This window comes from Podarcis cretensis, assembly GCF_951804945.1.
Source record: "Podarcis cretensis genome assembly, chromosome: 1".
Classification (NCBI taxonomy): Eukaryota; Metazoa; Chordata; class Lepidosauria; order Squamata; family Lacertidae; genus Podarcis; species Podarcis cretensis.
Window position 1 is genome coordinate 23,288,837 of NC_137170.1, and position 23,516 is coordinate 23,312,352.

At 43.8% G+C, this 23,516-nt stretch overlaps 1 protein-coding gene across 3 annotated transcripts in view; it reads right to left on the reverse strand.

The window, feature by feature from the left end:
- Positions 1-901: 901 nt before the first annotated feature.
- The window catches only part of RIN3 (Ras and Rab interactor 3), a 73,950-nt gene continuing 51,335 nt past the window's right edge, over positions 902-23,516 (reverse strand). For 2 of the 3 annotated variants that reach the window (XM_079948000.1, XM_079948001.1), the window contains 3 exons: positions 13,389-13,520; positions 5,293-5,456; positions 902-4,257 (listed from right to left, as the gene is read on the reverse strand). In XM_079948000.1, coding sequence (XP_079804126.1) covers positions 3,949-4,257; positions 5,293-5,456; positions 13,389-13,520 — 605 coding nt within the window. In that variant the 3' untranslated portion in view covers positions 902-3,948. The other variant, XM_079948002.1, reaches the window with a different exon arrangement.

Sequence of the window (23,516 nt, forward strand, 5' to 3'; positions counted from 1 at the left end):
GCATTTCCCACAAAAAGTTGAAGCACATTTGTTTGTTCAGTGGAAGCAGATTTGTTGCACAAAAGCACCAGGTCAACTAATTGCACAACCTGAATTCACTAGTATTCCCTACCACAAAACAGTGACAGTCTTGACGTGATCGTACTCTTTGCCACTGCTAGTGCAATACTAGCGAAATGGAGCAGACAGGACAGAAGGGTCAAGAAGGAAGTGGTCCTTCTTCAGACAGCACCTCGAGTCTTTGAAAAGGGGTTTTATGGTGTAGAAGAGTCAGATTCAACTGAATATTTGTGCTAGCAGAAGCTTATGCAATGAGACTCCTGCCGGCATCCTCTGCAGATCTGCTCTGGAGAGTCAGGAGAACTCACAGAACAAGACATGGAGGAGAGAGGAGATTGTTCCAACAGCACAAGGATTGCTTACCAGGTGGAACAATCTCCGTAGTGCAATGCTGAATTCTACCCTCAGTCCGTCAATGGCTGCTAGTCTTCATGGCTATATGCAGTCTCTGGGTTTCACAGGCAGGATGCCCTGTTTCTCAAAGACATATAATTGAAATAGGATGCTGAACCAGATGGGCCACTTACCAAAGGTGTCATGGACTTTGAAGAAGCACAAACTCTGGGCGAAAAGGAGAAACGAGCTAAGGGGAAGGCACATTTGGCAAACCCTCACCATGATCAATTCCCACCTGGAAACCCATGTCCCCCCTGTGGAAGGACGTGTGGATCCAGAATTGGCCTCCACAGTCACCTACGGACACACCGTTAAGACTGTGTTCATGGCAGACAATCTTACTTAGCTACGAGTGATCATCAAAGAAGATGCCCTAAGTTCTGCAGGGACTCATTTTTTTTTCAAGGGAGAAAAGGATTGCAGTGACATTTAAGGAAAACCGAAGCCTTTTGTATGGGATTTTAATGCCAAGGTCAAACGTTTTGGAACAGGAGCAGTTTTTCTTGGAGGAACGTTAGCAATGACAACTTTTTTAAACAGCATGGCTTTATATTATAAAATCACACAGCAATACAGCATCGTTAGAAGATTAAACAGGCAACACAGTTAGAGGATTCATTTCCAGGCCCTGAGTACAAAAGGTAGGGTGATAGCTGAAAGGCCACTCAGTGACCTTTGACTTTCTTTATTTGACTTTCTGTTGAAGAGGACCCAAGCAAAATTACTGCAGCGAGCACTTGTGCCCTCCAAAGTCTTTGATTATGAACCAGACATTGCTCAAAATACATACAGTGACACAGGGAAATAAATACACATAAACAGGCATTACTGCAACAGTTTTGATAAACTGCTTCTGTATATCTAAGGTGGAGATGAAATATTTCTATACGAAAGAAAAGAACACATTGTTGGAAGATGCGCCTTTTATAAAGTGACAGAAAAGGCCCTTTCTCCTCAAGATATCATCAGATCAGTCCAGCATAGTAGCTAACTTCCTAAAGAACTGGTTGATTTCAAGCTCTTTAACAGCTCATGCCTCAACAGACAGGGAGCAATCAGTGGGTCGGAAGTAACTGTGTGCTTTAGAAAATTATGGAGCAGCTTCCCAGGGTGAATGGGTGGCCAATCTGTTTCTAATGCTTTTAGACAGCTTAACTCTAACCTAGAGCTCTAGGGATAGGTTACGCCCCCAGCGCACTTTTCATTGCAGAATTGTCACAGAGGTAGACCAGCAACACCGTTCTTCTAGGGCATTGTTTCCCGCACAGCAGGAAACAATGTCTGCACATCTAACTCAAGTCACTGATGCAAAATATGACCCAGCAGTCGGCAGCCCACTTACAATTTCTCTGCTCAGAAAAACTGTGTAACACATATAATAGATCATGGAAGTTGCTACAGCTAAAATGAACGGAGGGGTTGGGAGTAACAATTAATTAGCCACATGTACAAGGCCAATATTATTCACTCAGGGGGTGTATTTTTTAATATCGGAAGACTGTATGCATTGTGTGATTATAAGGTTATGCTGCAAACATCATCTGTACTGAGCTGAACAACTTACATCCAGGCTGCCTAGGTTTGTTTTTGTGGCCGCTGTACAGACTTCTAAAAGACCCCCACATTTTATCCACAGAGGGTGACCAACAGCAGAAGAATATGCACCATTTATCTCTGCAGTAGCATCTCAAAAGCTGCATATGGTGGTACACAGATCCCACCCCCCAAGCCCCAGCCCTCCAATTTTAACTCCGAACTTTTTGCTTTCATTGTTACAGAACACAGAATCCCCATAACTAGCTGTTGCTTCTCAAGTCTCTCTTTGTCGCCACTTTCTCTGTGCACCTTTCTTTTCCTCTACTTCTTACTCCCTCCCTCCGTGTAAAACTGCCTGCCCTTAAACTGTTAGGTGGGATGTTCGTGGAAGGTAAAGAGAAATGACTTCGATGTGGATTCAAGACAAAAACATTTCCATCACACTGTGTGATCTGATTCTTGATTCTGATTTGTGTCCTCGGTGGAATAAAAAAACCCCCCAAAACCTCAGCGTTTCTACACATGTGTCAGATCTGTGTCTTTTGCTTGTGAAAAAGCCACATGGAATCACTGTACCACATGCTGCTCTGTCACCAACAGCCAATGATGCAAGGCAAAGCTGGAGCAATGGACATAATCATTTCACATGTTTCTTTTCCAACTAAATTGGTTGTGCGGAAACTCTGGTCCTCCAGATGTTTCTGAACTACAATTCCTATCATTGGCCATGCTTGCTAAGGCTGATGGGAAGTGTAGTTTAGCAAGCTTTAAAGGGTCAAATTCTCCCTATTCCTGAACTAAATGTTACAAGGAAGAGTAGGAAAGAAATACCCGGGGGCGGGGGAGCACTCTTTTAAAAATGTCTATTTAGACTTAATTTTATGTAGGCACATAACTTTTATATCCAGGGTCTGCCCTATCACTGGGGAGGGTTAGGTGGGAAATGTTGGAGTCTTGTCAAAAGTGGTTCACATGTCACGTTAAACCATAGCTCAAATTATGATCTGTTTAATGCAAAGATTTGTGGTAGTATATGCTATTCAAAAGTCTTCATAGTGCTCTTCCCCTACCCCTTATTTCCTGGATAGAGATCAAACAAACCAGGAAAACAAGCCATTAGGTGTGAAATACCACTTATGGTTTGTTGCTTGGCTTACCGGGCAGAGGGCCTTCTCGGTAGTGGTGCCCTCCCGGTGGAACACCCTTCCTTCAAATGTCAACGAAATAAACAACTATCTGACTTTTAGAAGACATCTGAAGGCAGCCCTCTTTAGGGAAGTTTTTAAGGCCTGGTGTTTTTATTATGTTTTTAGATATGCTTTAAGCAGCCCAGAGTAGCTGGGGAAACCCAGCCAGATGGGTGGGGTGTAAATAATAAAATTATAATTATTATCGTCATGATTTGTTAGGCGAGAAAAAAACCATGAATACTTGGTTTGCATGAAACAGCAAGCTGGTCCCAAGTTTGTTTCCTTGGATGGGAAAGGAAAGGACGCCACATACATTCACTTTATTATCTTTTTTTACTACTACAAGGAAGACTATTTGAATTTTCTTTGGCGGATCTTCTCTGATAATACTGTTGATTTGATAACTGGATGGATTGATCTATTGCCATTTGCCCATAACCACAAACCTACCTACTTTGTACCAGGGCAGCTGTCACAAAAGTTACATCATTTGCTCACGTTTTAAGGTTCTGAATTGTTCAGGTCCGTTCCCCCCCCCCCCCGCTCCAAGAGTGAAAGCTGCTTGGAATATTCAATTTACTGTGGAAAATGAATTCTGTTGAGGAAATGCCCCAGATGAAGATTTGCATAGGCTTTCGACCATCACCATTCTGCTCAGAAGATGCACTTTGCTGTGCTCCTGTGACCTGGTGGAGATCAGGAAGTTTTGAAATGAAATACGCCACGGCTGTTTGAACGAGTCTGCTACGAGAGAACAGCTTTGCTGTTATAAAACATCTGGGTCCTTGATAATGGGAATTGGTGGTTCCTCTCCGCCCATCTCCTTATAAATAAAATGGAAAGTCGGCTTGGGCTCTTTGCTCAGGAGATGGGATTTGATGCGGTGAGGAAGGGCGTCATCATCTAGCCGCAGGTTCTTGTCGTCAACCTGAACAAACAGCCCATAGTTCTGAGGCTCTGGGACTTCGAATTTCTCAGCGCACTGCTGGTTCAGCTGGTGCGTTGTTGAGTCAGTTCGGTAGGCCAGCGTCCTGGTGTTCGCCTCAGCCTCCATAAAGGAGATTGTGATGAAATCCTGGAAACAAGGAGCGTGGGTTATGTTATCCATAGATATTAAAATGACAATTGATAGATAGTGATCACTAATAGATACTGCGAATCTATCATAATCAACAACATACTATTGATGAGCAATAAAGGCTGTGAAGATGGCGAGGGGCCTGGATATCAAGTCCTATAAAGAAAAGTTGAAAGAGTTAGGTTTGTTTAGCTTGGAGATTAGATGATTAAGAGGTACCACAGCCACCGTCAAATATCCGAATGGCTGTCATGTAGAAAGTTTGAAGGAATTAGACACCTTTAGCCTGGAGAAGGGACGACTGAGGCCCAATCTGCGCTATACTTTTAAACCATGGCTTCCCTTAAAGAACCTACAGTTTGTTTAGGGTGCTGAGAGTTGTCACGACTAGAGGCCCCCATTTCCCTCACAGAGCTATAATTCTCAGAGTTTCCTAGGGAGAAAAGACTGCCGGTTAAACCACTTTGGGAACTGTAGTTCTGTGAGGGGAATAAGGGTCTCTCAATCAACTGTTTAAATGTATTGTGCAGATGGGGACTATGAGTTGGCATGTTATGCCAAGTATCTGAGGGACTCTCTCCCAACTGAGTTTTAGACTGTAAATCCTTTGAGGCCGGGGAATAGGGCTTTGTTTACAACAAACAAAGAGTGCCCAGAATTCCTGGAGGGAAAGGCTGTGCTTTAAAGGCATAGTGAGTACACAGCCTTGGTTCTGGTGAAGAGAGCCAATATGATATTTTATTCCTGCAGCAAAAGGGAGCTTTGCTGCCACCATGTGGTTGAAGGACAAGATGCTGAAAACTGCCTTTGAACTTAAAATTAGCTTCTCTTCCTCTCTGAAATGTATGCGTGCCACCCTAAACCACAGGCTCTCACCGCAGCTTACAAATAATAAACCAACAAGCTGAAGTACACTAGGATGCCAATTTCATCCTCACTAATGTGATTTGTGGCCTCTGCTTATTACATTTGTAAGTTAATGAATAATGAAGTTAACATAGATTGCTCTCCTTCATTTATTTATCTGCTAACCTGAACAGATGATCGGGAAGCCCGGGCTTTGTTAAGCGTTCTCCTTCTCTCCCAGCGGTGAATGGAATCTTGGACCTCTGAGCTCAGCTGCCGAGTGACTGTGATCTTATCATAGCTCTTGATAAGCTCTACCGCCCCATAAGTAGTGATTAAATAGTACGAGCCTAGCAAAAAAAGAAAAAGAAGAAAAGTTAAAGAGCCCAAACCACTTGGTCTTGATTTTGTACTGCTTCATGCAACACACGACCCCTCTAGACATCCTTTATATTGTGCATTCAAGTTTACCTGTGTTCATGATGTGATGGGGGAGGTTATATGTGATCATAGGATTGTAAAGTTAGAAGGGACCCCAAGGGTCATCTAGTCCAAACCCCTGCAATGCAAAAGAATTTCTGACATAGCCACTTCCGCCCTGCAAAGGAGGTGGTGCGCGATTGGGGGCTAGCCAATCGGCTGGCTCAGGGGGTGTGACCTGCCCTATTAAACGCAGGCACGGCCGGGGATCTCCCTCTTTTTGCCGCCAGCTGCTCCTGTTTCCAACCCACCTGCCCTTTAAAGTTTCCCTTCCTTGACCTTACTATGGACCTTGGTTGGTCGCCGTTGAGGGGCCTGGTAGGAATTTTTCCAATTGGCAAATTGGCACCAGCCACTTGGTTTTCGCCTACCTCATAGCAAATCATCACAACTTTCTTAGTATTGGCGGTTAGGCATTGGTATTGGTATTGTTATGTAGATGGAAAACGGGGAGGAAGCGCCATCACCTGCCCCGCATATTGAAGGGTAGTCCGATAAAGGATTGGGGGGGGCGTGGCCCTGTCCGAAGCCTATGGAGGTGAGGGCCTAAGGCACGCCCCTGAGCGGTGATCCTGGGGGAGTTCCTAGCTGATGTGCATCAGCAGGACTCCCCCTACTGGTGGTTAACCTTCCCGAATTTCAAGCGGATGGGCTGAAGCCGAATATAGTTGGTTAGGACCAATGCCTAAGCCAATACCACTCATCACCTGTAACCAATAAAGTTGTGACTTTATTTAGCCCATTAACCTTAATAATTGTGTCATGTGTCTTTATTTCCATTGGGGAGGGGTGGGAACTTGCCACGCAAATGACTATCCAACCTCAGGGTATGGGCCTCTCACCAACCAAAGCAAATATTGCTAAATGGGAGCCAGGTTAAAAGAGATTATTAAAAAAATAAAGCAGTATAGTGAGCCTTAACATGGCAAGGGACAATGCCAGCTGGAATCTGTGAACTGGTCCACAGCTTAGGAGAGGCAGAGCTGCTGTTACAGAGACGCTGGCAGTTCTCTTCCGCACAGTGCAGAATACACTTTGTAGATCAAAGGTGGCAAAAGGAATTAAAAGACTTCTGCCAAAAGGATGTAAGGTCTTCTGGGTAATTATATACCGTATTTTTCGCCCTATAGGGCGCACTTAGCCCCAAAGAGCAAAGAAGCCATGACAGTGAGCGGGATGGATCCTGCTAGCTGTCTTGGCTTCGTTTTTAGCCTCGGGGCTGAGGGTCCGGGAGAGATGGCGAGGTTGCGCTCAACCTTGCCATCGCTCCTGGAGCTTGCAGGGCTGGGGGTGGGGGAAGAACGGGTCCAGGAGCGATGGCGAGGTTGCGCTCAACCTCTCCATCGCTCTCGGAGCTGTAGCCCGCTGCACACCCCGGGTTTAGGGCAGCTATCCGCAACCCTGCAGTGCCCGGCAGGAACTCCCGCCGGGCACCGCAGGATAGCTGCCCTAAGCCCGGGGTGCACAGTGCCGTGCTCCCCAGGTTTCGGGCTGCAGGCAGCTATCCACAAGCCTTTGGAGCCCGCGGGAGTTCCCGCCGGGCTCCGCAGGCTTGCGGATAGCTTCCTGAACCCTGCATTTGCCCCATAGGACGCACACACATTTCCCCTTCATTTTTGGAGGGGGAAAAGTGGGTCCTATGGGGCGAAAAATACGGTATCTCTCTTGTTATGTAGTGAAGTTTCACCCTGGGCCAGCAGGGGGATACTGTATATAGTTTTCACTCAGGTCTGTAGATAGTTTTCACTCAGGTCCACGTCAGTTATTTTAGGCGGGAAACGCTGGGCTGTTGTTGCTACAATGTTGACAGCCGGCTGCCTATAAAAGCAGGCCGGCTGAGCTGTTTGCAGTCAGTTCTATTCCAGCTTACAAAATAAAGAGCTACTTGGAGAAATCGCTGTGTCGTCTGCTATGTCAACCCACAACTTAACATCTCTCTTGTAATAAATCGGTTTGTACATAAGAGGAGATCACACCAATTTTCAAGAGGAGATTCAAACAGTTCCCAGCAATACCCCAAATGCTTTCTTTCTTTCTTTCTTTCTTTCTTTCTTTCTTTCTTTCTTTCGTCAACAAGCTTCACCTAACTTCTCACTTCACAACTTCTTTGAATGCTATTAGTGGCTGCAAATGTTTTGGGATGCTCCTTTCCATCCACGGCATATGCCGTTACTTCCTGCTGAAATCCTGTAACTTTCCAAACCACAACTAATAAAGCAGAATAATTCCACCACTAATGCATTGTATTTCATCAAGAAAAGGTTGCAGAATACACTTGCCATAAAACACCAGTCTTCATAGGTTGCAGAATACAGCTGCTATAAAATACAAAGTGCTTTGCCGTCTCATTGCATATTTCACTGTTGCTGAATGACAGTGCCAGTCCCTGCAAAGGAAGCTTAGTTGGGCAGGGATAAGTTACAGGCACCTGCTGCTGCTGCCATCACCACTAATATCCATGAGACAGTCATTGAGAATAAAGGTAGCAAGAAAAGCAATTATTCTGGCTGGCGTAGGTAGATATGTTGCTATGTGCCAGGCATGGACGTAGCCAGGATTTTTGTTGGGGGGACAGGCCCTCAGTTAGCTATGTATTTTTATATATTTTTATTGATTTAGGGAGGGGCAGCCCCTTGCCTATGCCCATGATGCCAGGAGAGGAGGGGAACCTGAATCCTTAAAGGGAGACATGATGGTTAATGACTGACTGAAAACGCAAATATCGAAATATTACTATCATTGGAAGTGGCCAGCAGATGGCACCCAAGCAACATACAATTCTAGAACCAACAACGGAGTTGCAGGAAGATAGATTGGGTTTATCCTTGCACAATCTGCTATTCAAAATAGTGCAAGGAACATCGCCTTGTCATGAAGCTTGCCGCTAGTAGTACCTAATTAGCAGTCCACTTTCTGGTTCCTTCCAGTTCCATCTAACTCAAAAGGGAGAAACATTCCCCTTTGGCAAATGTTTTGCAAAATTCCTCATCCCAAGTATTTCTTCTCTCCATTGTTAGAGCTCTTCCCTCTTAAATAGTAATTTAGTGCCCATCTACCCATTTGCTAATAACATTGTGCTAGTTTCTTTGCACACGTGAAGTGGAGTGTGTGTGTGTGTGTGTTTGTGTGTGTGTGCTTTTGCCGTTGCAGAAGCTGTTCACAATCCAACAGATTATCTGTTATGTTATTTACGGAATCTGGATAAGAATCTTCCAAGATCTAGCAATTCCTACTAGAGAGGGGGGTCTGATCCTTCTTGAATTCTATTTGTCTGAATTATAATTAGAGTTGTACTTAGTCAGTTGACAAAAAGGCTCAAATATTGCAATCCTGTACACGGTTTCCTGGGAGTAAGGCTGCAATCAATTATTATTATTATTATTATTATTATTATTATTAATACACCAGCCTATACCCAGAGGTCCCACTTACCTGGGAGTAAGTCCTATTTTTTCTACTTCTGAGTAGAAACGCATGTGATTGCACTGCAAGTCCGTTAACTGTGAACATTTTCGCTGATTAAATTAATCAATTTAATTAATAGACTGATTGCTGAACTAATGCCAAAGCAGCAGGTGAATAAAACAATATTTATGAAGGAAATAATTTTTGGATTTTTTTTATTATTAGGTGTTGAAGAATAATTCTCCTCAGCAGAAGCACCCTCTCCTTGGCAAGAGAGGAGGTTAATGAACTCTAGCCACTCAACATTTTTTGTAAACACTTGTCTAAAAAACAATTAATGACTTTATTTTATTTTTAAATCTACTGCCTGATAAATTAGGAACACCTCAAAAGCTCAAATATTTTTGGCCAATCTAAGCAATTTGATGCAACAACTAAATATCACAGGCAGCCCTAATTTTGCCAGCTGCATTTTAAAGCCTGCTGTACTGCTTTTAGGGGAGGGGAATGATTTAAATAAACCCTAAATAATAAGAAGCATATCTGATCACAAATTAAGCCCCACTGAATCCAAAAGAAAAAAAAGTTAAGCACATACTGTAATTATCTATCCTGTTATAATCAAAGGGACTTCCCCCATGTATGTATTTGCCTAAACTGTGTCCAGGTTGAACCCATTAAAGACAAATGCCACCACCACCTGCCCACACGGAGGGTAGCAAAAGAGAGAGAGAGAGAGAGAGAGAGAGAGAGAGAGAGAGAGAGAGAACGCACCACCGGAAACATTGCATATGCCAATTTCTATGGATATATTGAATTCAATGGGACTTACAAGTTCTGAGTGGACACGGTTAGGATTGCACTGTAAATAAATTTGGCTGACATTTCACTGGAGAACAATATTTTCAGAAGAACGGATTGCTCTTAAAACGCAGCAGCTGATGTGTTTGGAGACTCACTTAAGTTTCCCCTGAAGGGTAGCTGGGTTCGGCTGCTGCAGTGAAACGACAACAGCAAAGGACCTGGAGCAGAACAGCGTACGCTGGCAGATTTACAGCGCAGCCCCATGCATTTAAGCAAGCCCCACTGAACTCAATGGGGCGTTTACAGTGTGATGAGCTTTCATGGGGTAGATTGCACACCATCTGAGAGCTACCTGTGCACACACAGAGACAGAGGTGTAGAGGGATAAATGGCATCAAGAACGAGGCCAAAAGGTCATGAAATGTAAGAGGTGCAATCTGTGACAGCCTCCCACAACCTGGAGCCCTAGACTATGATGCCCATCATCCACAGCCAGCAGGGCCAATGGCTGAGGATGATGGGGATTATACTCTGAAACAGCTGGAGGGCACCAGATTGGGGAAGGCTGAACTATGGCCTTTCTATGCAAAACTCCAAACGTATGCAAAATAAGCACTGCAACCATTCACAACAATATCTTTCCAAATGCATGTTGTTCTGCTCCCTTCAGGGGCATCACTAGGCTTTTATTTCCTAGGCAGCAACACTGTCAAAGGGACCTATTTATTTGCGCAAGTGTCCTTGGGGATCCCTGGGGCATATGACCAGGTGGCAAGTTACTAAAGATACAGCACTTTTAATCAGTGCGACAATTAAAGCCCTCCCAGAAACCTTGGTCTTCAAAGATATACAGACTGATGTGTTGGTGGGGGAACCAGTTCCTGAAGGACATGGAGATGGGGGCAGAACAGGCACTGCCTCAGTTAAGAAACTGGGTGTCCAGCCCTGCTGTGGTGCTCCTGCAAAAGTGCTGCATGAAGGTGTTTGATGCTGTTCTGTCTTTACAACTAATCAAGCCTGGGATCTGGCCAAATCTAGATGGAATACCACATTTCAGAGGAGCCCATCGTATCCTATTCAGAGCTCCTTAGAGGAAGAGCCAGATATATATATATATATATTAGTAATTAGCCTTAATTATACTCTGTTGTTGTTGTTGTCGTCGTAAATATACACTCAACTCTTCTTTGTGATGGAAGGCATAGATGGGCAAATCGGCCTATTTCTGTCCCATGTTGCTTTCTCCTATATGCAAAATAGTAATAATAAATGGGCTGGTCTGTCCAACTTATGTGCAGATTTTCTTTTTAAAAATATTTTTTAAAAATCCATAACATCCTTGTAAGGCTACCAGGGACACAACATACAGAAGAAAAGGTAGCCATCTTCTCTGTATGATTCCCCAGGAAAGGACGCACATTATGATGCACAGTGGCTTCCTATGAAGATTTCAAATGGCATTTTTTACCACAATGAACTTACTAGCTGCTCCAAGCAGCTGTAAAACTTTTTAAAAGAAAGAAGGCAACATCTTTTGAGCATGTTGCCAGACCCTAGCATACATCAGTTCATCATATGGGAAATTCCACATATGTATGTTCTGGGCCGTGCATGGGTCTGGTGGTCCGAAATGGATAGGCTTGCTCCCCAAAGCGGAGCGAATTGGAATCCTTTGACATCCCTAATGGAAACATGAGAAGAGTCCTGGTGGAGGAGACCAAAGGTCTATCTAGCCCAGCATCCTACTCTCCCAGTGGCCAACTAGACTCCTATGAGGTCAGCAAGCAGGACAGGAGTGTTGTGGTACTGATACTTGTGCTCCCCAGAAATTGGGATACAGAAGCATACTGCCTTTGATTCTGAAGGTAATATAAAGCCATTATGGCCAGTAGCCAACAAGTCTTATCCTCCAAACACTTGTCAAATCCCCTTTCAAAGCCACCCAAGTTGAAGGAAATCACTCCATTTTGTGGCAGGGAATTCCGTAGTTTAACTGTGTGTGAAGAAGTAGTTCCTTTTGTCTGCCTTCCATTTGTCTGCCCAGTTATGCCTTCCTCCTCAAAACCTTGAGCATAGTATTAAGGTCACATGAAAGAAGAGAGGGGGAAAGCTCACTCAGTGGCAGAGAACATGTTGTGCATGCAAAAGGTCCCAGATTCATTTCCTGATTGGTAGCTCTCTCTCTCTCTCTCTCTCTAAGCCACTATAGGTCAATCTATGAAGTGGCTCTGGTATAACAGCCCAAAAACCTATGTTACACAATCAAACTGTTGTGCAAACCAAAAGCATTCCCACATCCACTATCCAAGGGCCATCTGCTGTCATGTGAATCTGGCGCTCCCAGTGGCCTCTTGTGATCATGGCTGTAGATCTCAGGAGATGAAGAATGAACAAATAAAAAGGGGGAATCTTGGTGGCTCTAGGATGGCACCCTGAGTGGGACCTTCACAACCTTGAAGAGCCAGAAGAAGTAGTCTACAATGCGTTATACGTAGGGCTGCCTCTGAAGATAGTTCGGAAACGTCAGCTGGTGCAGAATTCAGTGGCCAGGTTGCTCACTGGGACAAGACAGTTTTAGCACATGACGCCAATCCTGGCCCAAATGCACTGGCTGCCAATTAGTTTCTGCGTCAAATTCAAAGTGCTGGTTTTGACCTATAAAGCTTTAAACAGCTCAGGACTGCAATACCTCAAGGACCACCACTGCTCATATGAACAGACCTGGACCATGAGATCATCCTCTGAGATCATTCTTCTTTGTGTGCCTCCTCCACAAGAAGTCTGGAGGGTGCCAACATGAGAAGGGTCTTTTCTGCAGTGGCTCCCTGCTTGTCCAATGGTCTCCCCCAGGAAGGCTCACCTGGTGCCTTCATCATGCAGCTTTAGGCACCAGGAGAAAATGTTTCTCTTCAACCAGGCCTTTGGCTGATTGTCATCCTTTTAAATGTGGGAGGAGGGATTATTGGTTTGCGGTTGTTCTTATTTTTATTATCTACTTTGGGCTTTTTACATTGTAATTTTATGTTGTGAACCACCCTGAGATCTATGAATGAAGGGCAGTATACAAATTTAAATGATAATCAGAATAAGTCTCTTAGGCTGCATTTGATCCTTCTGCATACTCTGTACAAAGTAGAAACACAACCAATGTTAGGATGGTGGCCTTGGCAAATGTCCTCTGGTGCCAGCCCTGCCATTGGCCACCAGCTGAAGAGCAGATGTAAAGTTGGGACAAACATTTACAATTGGGCTTTTTACATTGTAATTTTATGTTGTGAACCACCCTGAGATCTATGAATGAAGGGCAGTATACAAATTTAAATGATAATCAGAATAAGTCTCTTAGGCTGCATTTGATCCTTCTGCATACTCTGTACAAAGTAGAAACACAACCAATGTTAGGATGGTGGCCTTGGCAAATGTCCTCTGGTGCCAGCCCTGCCATTGGCCACCAGCTGAAGAGCAGATGTAAAGTTGGGACAAACATTTACAATTGTGGTTGCTGGGCAGCTTATTCTCATTTCTGCCAGTGGTGTGCCCTTGCGAACCTCCACCCTCGCTCCTCCCTCTGCCACAAAGGAGGTCTTTCATACCTTCACCCAGCTGCAGTGCAGGGTCCATGAGTTCCATCATGTACTCCACATTCAGAAGCACCTCTGGCAGGTCACTGCGGGCGAGTACATACATGAGCACCGGGAGGAAGTCATCTGCCCCGTAAAGCTTGCCTGAAACAAGAAGAGGCCTATTCAGATAACACAACCGAGCAGGCTAAGAGCTGATTTCAACATTCAAAACCAACATGCAGTAAGAGAAGAGAAGGCACAGGGGCCCAACAGTTGGCCCCCACCACGCACAACCTGCATTAGCCTAGGTTAATGTGCAAATCAGTCCTTCTCACAGATTTTGTAGAGCAGCTGTGCTTCATAGCTGCCAAATCACAGATTAGGAAACAGGACTGATGAAGATGTAAATGTGCAACTTGAATTTGCCAGCAGTACAGGTTTTCATACTCTCCCGGTGGCTTCATTACTGTGAGAAAGAACCATATTTTGGAAAATCGTATTTTGGAATGAATTTAAGAGCATGAGGGAAGCCTTGTTGGATGAGGCCAAAGGCCATCTAGCCCACCATCCTGTTTCCAACCAAATCCTGGCTGGTCCAATGGAGCAAATACCCACACCATCCTCAACCTGCCTGCAATGAGCCTCCACCTTATATGAAAAAGTCTGATGTACAGGGGATTTCTACAATCAGCGCTTGCTAAAAAGAAAAAGGAAAAAGCATGATCTGGAACAACTCTGTCATGCAAGTGACCCCTTCAATGGCCCAGGAGCAGTTGTGTAAGCCAATGCAAGAAAGGAGAAACGGATAGTCTGAATCTATCATTTGTAATGTGTGAATGGTCAGATGCAAATCTGAGACACACAAATGGTGGATATGCTTTAGGAATCTCAGTGTGTATGTGACAGTTTTTCATCTACACCTTTTGCACATTCCTAAAGTGTGTGTTATTTCCTTATAAACGTTTTGAGAGTTATGTATTAAGAAAAATAACATCAAAAACAACCTTCAATTTCTATTTGCAGGGTTCACAATCATTTTCTTCCATGCACTACTATTACAGCCATCCATCTCTAAAAGACCAAATGTTGAAGGTCCTTTAAAATTATAGCCACCGTGAATTTGCTGTCGTGATAGAAGATAGGCTTCCCTTTATTCTCACTGGCCACATTCCACCCCATGTTTAAGGGCACTTTAGTCTATTCAAATCAATAAGCTTAAACATGCTTAGCTGTGCATGAGCTTGTGGCCATTGGCTTGTTACAAGTATTTCCTATGAAACACATTTCCTTCTATGTCAGGCAAAGTCAACCAGGATTTTATTTGAAGCTGACGGTTATACTCAGCTGGAGCCTTATATAAATATTCTTCTGTTCCTTCATCAAAAAATAAATAAACTTTAAGTAAACCAGAGAATATATGTAGAAAGGGAAAGCCAGTTCAGTTAAAACAAAGTGGTGGAACGCTCGAGTGCTAAGACTCTCTTTATAAACAAAATCTTATGCTGTTATTAGCTGGGCTCTGTACGTTATGAGAGTCATGTTTCCTGCTGTGCAAAAAATACACAGCCAGGTTGTCAAACATTTAAAAAGGCTTCATTGTTCAGTGGGTGTTTTGGCAAAATGTTTCCTTTGTACAGTATTGCAGTTTCTGGTACTGAGGAAGTCTCAGGTGGGTGTGGATGGAGGGCCGAATTTAGCTGCAAGAAGTAGGCATCAATGAAAGGGCAGGATCAGCAGTTAATATGGCCAACGCATTCCTTCAGATCTGGCTTAGAGTGGCCATTTATTCAGCCAGGCTTATAGGATGCTCTGACATTTTGTGCGGGGTCACGTGTATTGATCTGTTTGCTGTTGTATTGCCATGCTTTAAACCTTTCATTTTAAAAATGCTTGTGCTGGTTGTGTTATTGCTTTTATTGTTGTGAACTGCCCTGTGTTCTTGATCGATGAAAGGCAGTGTATAAATGGAAGAAATAATAATAATAATAATAATAATAATAATAATAATAATAATATGTGGTGTAGTGGTTAAGAGCGGTGGACTCGTAATCAGGTGAACCGGGTTCGCTTCCCCGCTCCTCCACATGCAGCTGCTGGGTGACCTTGGGCTAGTCACACTTCTTTGAAGTCTCTCAGCCCCACTCACCTCACAGTTTGTTGTGGGGGAGGAAGGGAAAAGGAGATTGTTAGCCACTTTGGGACTCCTTAGGGTAGTGATAAAGCCGGATATCAAATCCAAACTCTTCTTCTTCTGCTTCTACTTCACTGAGAACAGTTCTCTATTCAAAGGGCTGTCCAGTTTAAATATAAAGCAAGGGGAGCAGGGAGGGTCCTGAAATTGCCCATCAACAGTCTGCACCTAGACAGCAGACCAAGCCGGTATGTGCTACGGTTATACCTTTTTGGATTCCCCCCCCCTAAAAAAAACAATTCCCTGTATCATAAAGAGATGAACTTTTGCTTAGAAACACTGAAAAAGGTTCTAATTCTTCTGAGTTGTGAAAAAAGGCCACTCTGAAATGAAAAGCTATAATCACCGTATATACTACTCATAGGTATTAGCACGTTAAAATAGTTTATGGTACTGTTTATGGGACTATTTTACAGCTGTCTGGAATTTCCTAAAACTGTATTGGAGAATAAAACTGCAACCTTGTCTTATTCTAAGCAATAAGAAGTGATGTACATTGTTTTATATGTACACTGTATTATATATGCTATGCATATTACATAATACATTAAAGGTAAAGGTAAAGGTACCCCTGCCCGTACGGGCCAGTCTTGACAGACTCTGGGGTTGTGCGCCCATCTCACTTAAGAGGCCAGGGGCCAGCGCTGTCCGGAGACACTTCCAGGTCACGTGGCCAGCGTGACAAAGCTGCATCTGGCGAGCCAGAGCCACACACGGAAACGCCGTTTACCTTCCTGCTGGTAAGCGGTCCCTATTTATCTACTTGCACCCGGAGGTGCTTTCGAACTGCTAGGTTGGCAGGCGCTGGGACCGAGCAGCGGGAGCGCACCCCGCCGCAGGGATTCGAACCGCCGACCTTTCAATCGGCAAGTCCTAGGCGCTGAGGCTTTAACCCACAGCGCCACCTGTGTCCCTACATAATACATTATATAGTTGCAAATACAAAAATTGATTTACTGATTTTGGGGTGATGTTTTTTCAAAAGATTTGGAAATGACAGATCATCCCTTTGTTTTTAGGCAAAAGTTCATCTAACTAAGTTACAACATGAGGTTGTAAAAAAGTTATAACCCTAGTATGCATGTTACCGGGTCAGTTTTATCTACTATAGTGAGATGTATTTCTCTTTATAGTAATTATATATAAGTGTGCATACAGATGTATTAGCATATGAAAATTTATGCAGATCTGAATCCTCTCTTGTCCTCTTTTTTTGGTTACACCTTTCATCTTCTTTGCTGAAATGTTAAGTGGCCATCTGGATTGGGCCTGATGTAAAGTAGAGAGTTGATTCTACCAGCCAAAGTATGCATTGAATTTCTTACATTATGAATTTCTTACATTAACTCTAGAAAGGTCTTAAATCAGAACGTCACAGATACCACTTTCCTATCTGCCCAGTTACATTAGGATGATACTGTTTGTAGCCTCTGTACAAGGGGAAGCAGGGAACATGTAATGCTTAAGGATGGTCAAGCTGTACTTGAATTAGACAGAGTAACTCTTCCATATTCATTCTAGAAACCTAATAAACTTATTTCTTCCTTGCAATACATCTTTACTTGATTCTCTAAACACATAATCACCACAGATTAAGAAAATTTCCTTTGTTTAGGGGAACCTGAACAAGAGAACGTAAGAGCAGCCTGGTGGATCAGGCCAGTAGTCCATCTAGTCTAACATTCTGTTCTCACAGTGACCAAACAGATGTGCTTAAGAATGTCAAAGAGGAAAGCCACTATAGTTAAATAGGTAAATGTCTATGGAGCACGCATAATAACTCACCTGCAGTCTGAAACGGTACTGTCCCCTATCTGCCACCCCAGAATTTCTCCATATTATTCTGATATGTGTGTATAGCAGGCCTTCTAGATCAGTCAAGAGCTAACTGTTTCCATTGCAATGCTTTTCCATGCTCTTCCTCATTTTAATGAGTAGAAGTCTTTGTGGGTTTTGCCCCAAGAAATCTAACCTTTGCTTGACATTATATGGCTGTTGTTACTAAACTGTGTTCCCTTGCTGAGCTGTTAATAAGCACAGGTAACATTTCTCCAAATGATCACTTTGCAATTTTTGCAATTTCACCCTTGTCCCTTCCCTGCATGTATTATAAAGGCTGGTAGGCGATAACAGTTATAATATATGCATTGCTACGAGAACTGGAAATAATCAACTAATTAATCAACTAGTCAGGCACTGCAGGGGGTCAGAACAGATGACCCTTTGTGTCCCTTCCAACTCTACAATTCTATGATTCCAATAACTCAAGATGCCTAAATAAGTCAAAAGGTACATATGGGGTACTGTATTCTGAATTTAGCCATGGAGGAGGAGGAGGAGGAGGAGGAGGAGGAAGAAGAAGAAGAAGAGCCACAATGTAGTTTCAGTTTAAGTGTCTCTAATAATTTAAATCTCTCTTCAGTGACTATATGAGAACTTATCTGCAGCTGTTTTCCTGGCAAAAAGATTGGAACTGAAATATATCTACAGTGGTACCTCAGGTTAAGAACTTAATTCGTTCTGGAGGTCCGTTCTTAACCTGAAACTGTTCTTAACCTGAAGCACCACTTTAGCTAATGGGGCCTCCTGCTGCTGCTGCGGCGCCGGAGCACGATTTCTGTTCTCATCCTGAAGCAAAGTTCTTAACCCGAGGTAATATTTCTGGGTTAGCAGAGACTGTAACCTGAAGCGTATGTAACCTGAAGCATGTAACCCAAGGTACCAAGGTACCACTGTATAATGACATGTGATCAATGAAATTGCAGATAAAGGATGGTCAACATATGAAGAAGGGGATGAGTTGGTATCAGTTCAGACTAGGGATGTAAGAAGGTGTCGATTTCTGTTCCAATACTCAGAAGTGTTTCCATTCCACTGCACTTTGGCTTCTGACAAGAACTGCATTATCTGTCTCTCTGTCCGCACTATTAATTACACTGTTGCACACCATTCATTTCAAGGCAAAGGAAATGCAATGCATATCGTATGTGTAGGGAGTGGGCGTTGCTGTGAGAAACCAATTATGTATTGTTTGCAGGCTTTAAACAATAACAGCAAATAGCATCCACATTTGCAGGGCTGATTTCCATTCCAGACATGGGATGAATAAGCAAACACTGACAATTTCTGCTTCCATTTCCAACATCCCTATTTCAGACCAGAGGTGGGAGTTCACAGTTCTGAAAACTCCTCCAAAAAAATATCCCTGCAAATAGAATACCAGCACAACAGAGAGAAATAAAACATCCCATCCCTTTGCTACTATGTTGTGTTTGCAGGGAACTTTAAAGGAAGAGGTGCATTAAAATTGTGACACTCCTCAACTACAGCCTCAGATAGTACTGCCCATCCAACTGCCTCCTCATTTCTGCTGCAATGTGTGCAGACCAGGCCAAAGCCATTTGTGTTTCATATGGAAACTGCTGTGCTCCCATTTCTGGACAGGCTACTTGAGAGAAGGGCCATAGCTTAAGAAGCAGATCACAGGCTTTGTGTGGGAAGGTCCTGTGAAGCATCTCCAGTTAAATGGACAGGTTGCAGGTGATGTGATGGACCTCTGCTGCAGGACGATGGATAGCTGCTGACAGTCTGGGTAGACAATGCTGGACTAGATGGACTCGGCAAAAGTTTGTTTAATCTGTTCCTAAATGGTGTAAAAACAAAATAAAAAAATTCCTTCCAGTAGCACCTTAAAGACCAACTAAGTTAGTTCTTGGTATGAGCTTTCGTGTGCATGCACACTTCTTCAGATACATGCACACGAAAGCTCATACCAAGAACTAACTTAGTTGGTCTTTAAGGTGCTACTGGAAGGAATTTTTTTATTTTGTTTTGACTGTGGCAGACCAACACGGCTACCTATCTGTAACTAAATGGTGTACACAGCACATGCCTCTCTGAAACCTCTCCCTTTTCTGCAGTTGCTTGTCCTCCCTATGAGAGAGAACCCAGAAGCCTTAAAAGACAGGCCCATCATTCTTCTGCCCCACAATGCACTGCAGACTTAGTATCTGCTCCAGCAAACATGAGGAACACATAATTCGAAGGACTGAATGTTTTTGCCTCCCACCATGATTGACATCTTCATCAACTCCTGGCATTCTACAAGCATTTTTGCACCTGAGTTCCACTGGGGTGTGTGTGTGTGTGGTTTTGTTGTTTTGGTAATGTGCCTGTAAAATCAATGCGGGGGGGGGGGATCCCATTTACATCATAACTATCTCTCATTCTCTTTTCCACATCCGCATTAGCTATGATCAGAAATTAGCATAAATAGTGAAAGACAGCTTCAGAGGCAATTTAAGCCTCGCATATGAAAACTGCAAAAAGAAATATCCTCTTCTGCTACGGAAATGGAAGAGGCAAATGACCAAACAACAAAAGCAAGACTTTATCCATCCCTTGTCAGTGGAACTGCATGAAGCAGTTCCTAGCTTGGTGAATACCACAGTGGCTTCATGGGAGAGATCCATAAAGGCCCAGCACGCTAAATACGATCCTTGCAAAGTGACAATGTGGGTGAGCATGAAAGAATGGAGCCCTATGCAGGACACTCAGTAAGAAGGGTAGTTAAGTGGCATCCAATATCTATAATACATTGATTCCCAAACTCACCCCCGCCCCCGCCAGACCGCTTGAAAATTGCTAAGGGTCTTGATGGACCACTTAGCTCCCTGCACCCTGCTGTAGCAACTGTAATGCACTGTGCAAGATGCATTATGATTTCTAATTGTATTTGTATTGCTTCTTTTATTTCTGGTGCATTGTGTTTTGTAGTGCTCCACAAAATTCAGACTGCAATACAACAGAATACAATGCTAAAAATAAGAGAGGCCATTAAAATGCAGGTACAAATCATCAATATGAATACTGAATGCGATGGATGTGCTGTTTCCCATTTCCAACTGCGAATTCACAGAAACAGCACCGGCCACCATTTGGGAACCCCTGCTATAATGGTCCAAAATGTGAGCTGGGCTTTGGGAATGTGGGTTCGGTTCCATTTGAGAGCTTGGCAAGTCATTCCCATCTCTGGGAGGTTCAGGAAACAGTAAGAGTAAGAGAGAAAGATGTCAATGTATTTATTACTTGTGTGAATATTTAGTATAGGCAGCGACATCCGATATGTGCGCAACTGTGCACACACACATCTTGCCAAACCTGGAAATAACTCAAAAATGTCATAAAAAGGGTTGGGGCAGGGGCATAACAGTGTTTGCAGGCTTTTTCAATGGTGTTTCAAATATACACATTTTCACTTAAACGTATGGTGCCTCGGAATGTAGCCCCTGCATAAATGGGGAGTTGTCTATACTGATAGATCAATCATGGGTTCGTTTTAGTGATGTGCTGTAAAAATGTTGTGTCCAGCATCATAAGACCAGAGGCTAAAGACCCATCAAGCCCAGCATCTTGTCCTCACAGTGGCCTCTGGAAAGCCCGCAAGCCAGATCTGAGTGTGCGAGCATTCTCCCTTCCCACGGCTCCCAGCGACTGGCCTTGGCCCTTGAAAATTTGTCCTCCAGAGGAAGAACTGGAACCAAAGGGCGGAAGTTGCAGGGAAGCAGATTTCACCTTGAGCACCAGGAGAAACTTCCTAACACTAAGTGCTTCTCAAAAGCAGATAAGGATGTCTTGAGCTCTCCTTTGCTGGAGGCACTTAAAGCAGAAGTTGGACATCTGTCAGGGATGCTGTAGTTGCAGCCTGGACTGTGCATCTAGCCTTGATTATAACAGATGGCCTCCAAGATCCCTTTTAACTCTATGATTCTATTACTCCAGTTCTTTTGAAAAAACCTACCAAATGTTTATAAACCAACATTTTATATTGAAAATGCTTGGAATGCATGCAAAATTTCAATATTTTCTGTTTTTATGGAGGGAGGGAGGGAGGGAAGAAAGAGAGAATGAGTGAAATTTTGTGCAAACTCAATTGTCTCCTTTACATTCATCCCCTGGCTTGCACCACAGAGCTCAGAAACAGCCAGAGGTCCTTCACCGGCTGCTTCAATGACATTGGAAATGGTCTCACTTGTACAAGGTAGAATTGCCTTATTCCAAATCCAGCTTGCCTCCCCCATTTATTTCTATTTTTCAATGACATGAAACATTTGTTTCATAAATATCTATAAGAGGCTTAAAAATAAGCCCTCTCCAGTGCTACAAGCCCCTATGCTATTACAGTCTAGGGAAACTATCTGCAGCATCAGCCTCTGGTTGGGCTCCAGCGCTTGGACGAAAATTGGTATTAAATAATTGAATGCAGAGTTAAAAGGAATTGGAACCCTGCCCAGACCTTCATAAAGGAATGAAGGCTCTGCCCATGGGTTTGCTTCTCCCTTGGTTCCATGGCACAATGAGGCAATCAATCAATCAATCAATCAATCAATCAATCATTTGTGGAGGAGGAGACTAGTGAGAGTCCCATGGACTGCAAGAAGATCAAACCTCTCCATTCTGAAGGAAATCAGCCCTGAGTGCTCACTGGAAGGACAGATCATGTAGCTGAGTCTCCAATACTTTGGCCACCTCATGAGAAGAGAAGACTCCCTGGAAAAGACCCTGATGTTGGGAAAGATGGAGGGCACAAGGAGAAGGGGAGGACAAGATGGATGGACAGTGTTCTTGAAGCTACCAGCATGAGTTTGACCAAACTGTGGGAGGCAGTGGAAGACAGGAGTGCCTGGCGTGCTCTGGTCCATGGGGTCATGAAGAGTCAGACACGACTAAACGACTAAACAACAGACCACTCCTATTCATGAATCTCAAAACACTTTACAAGCGTCTTTAAGCAAATCATTCGGACATCACCCTATCCAGGGAGTGCACTAGCCCTACAGAAATTCAGGCTGCAATCCTATACAAACACTTACCTAGGTGTAAGTATCATTGAACTCTGAGCAGACATGTAGAGCTCAAATCCCGACTCAGCCATGAACCTCACTGCATCCTTAGCATACTTTGCAAGTGTCCTGGAAAAACTGGGACATCCATTTTGGCTGCCATGATCTTGCATGATTTCCTTTGGGAAAATGCATTTTCTGGGGCCACAATCTTGTGTGGCACCCCAAAACACGCATTGGGTGTTTTGGGTGTGCCTAAAAAAACACTTTTTTCGGTGGTGGGGAAGCTGCGGCACAAAATTGCATGAGATCATGGCAACCCAAATGGCCACTGTGTTCTTGTGATAAAAAATGGGAAGATGGTGTGGGGTCTCAGAAAAAGCCACAGAGGCATGTTCTCGTCCTGTTTTTTGGTTAGCTCAGGCATAGGCACACTCGGCCCTCCAGATGTTTTGGGACTACAACTCCCATCGTCCCTGACCACTGGTCCTGTTAGCTAGGGATGATGGGAGTTGTAGTCCCAAAACATCTGGAGGGCCGAGTTTGCCTATGCCTGGGTTAGCCTAACTGATGCCATTTTGCTTCTGTAAAAAAAACTTCCTGCTTTTGAATTTAGGAGGGTGAGCCACAAATATGTGAAGACCAGATAACGTTGCTAGGCGATTTTCAGAAAAACCTCCCTCTGCCAGGCAGCTCTCCCCTTCAAGATCTCCAGGCAGGGTGTCCTATTTTGATCAACGCAAAGAACCTCGAAAGGGGGAAAGGGAGAGGGGATGCCTATAAAAAATATGAACAAAGGCTATTTGGGGCAGCTTCACCATCACACTGGCGAGTGTGGCTCGCCTGCTCTGTTTTACTCAGCTGAATAAACGAGTGGTTATGTGAATCTCCTCTGTCTATGGCATTTATTGGCCTTTCAGTGACCAAGACAGCTTGGGCCCGATTAACGGACCCCAACATCGGTATCTGGGAAGATGGCATCCTGGATTTGGGCTTCAAAGTGTTGGAGGGTATGCATTAGGCCAGACATCATTACTCAGTCTAACCTACATCACCGGACTGCTGCAAGAATAAAACAGGGGGAAGGAGAACCATGTAAACAGACTGAGCAACTTGGAGGGAATG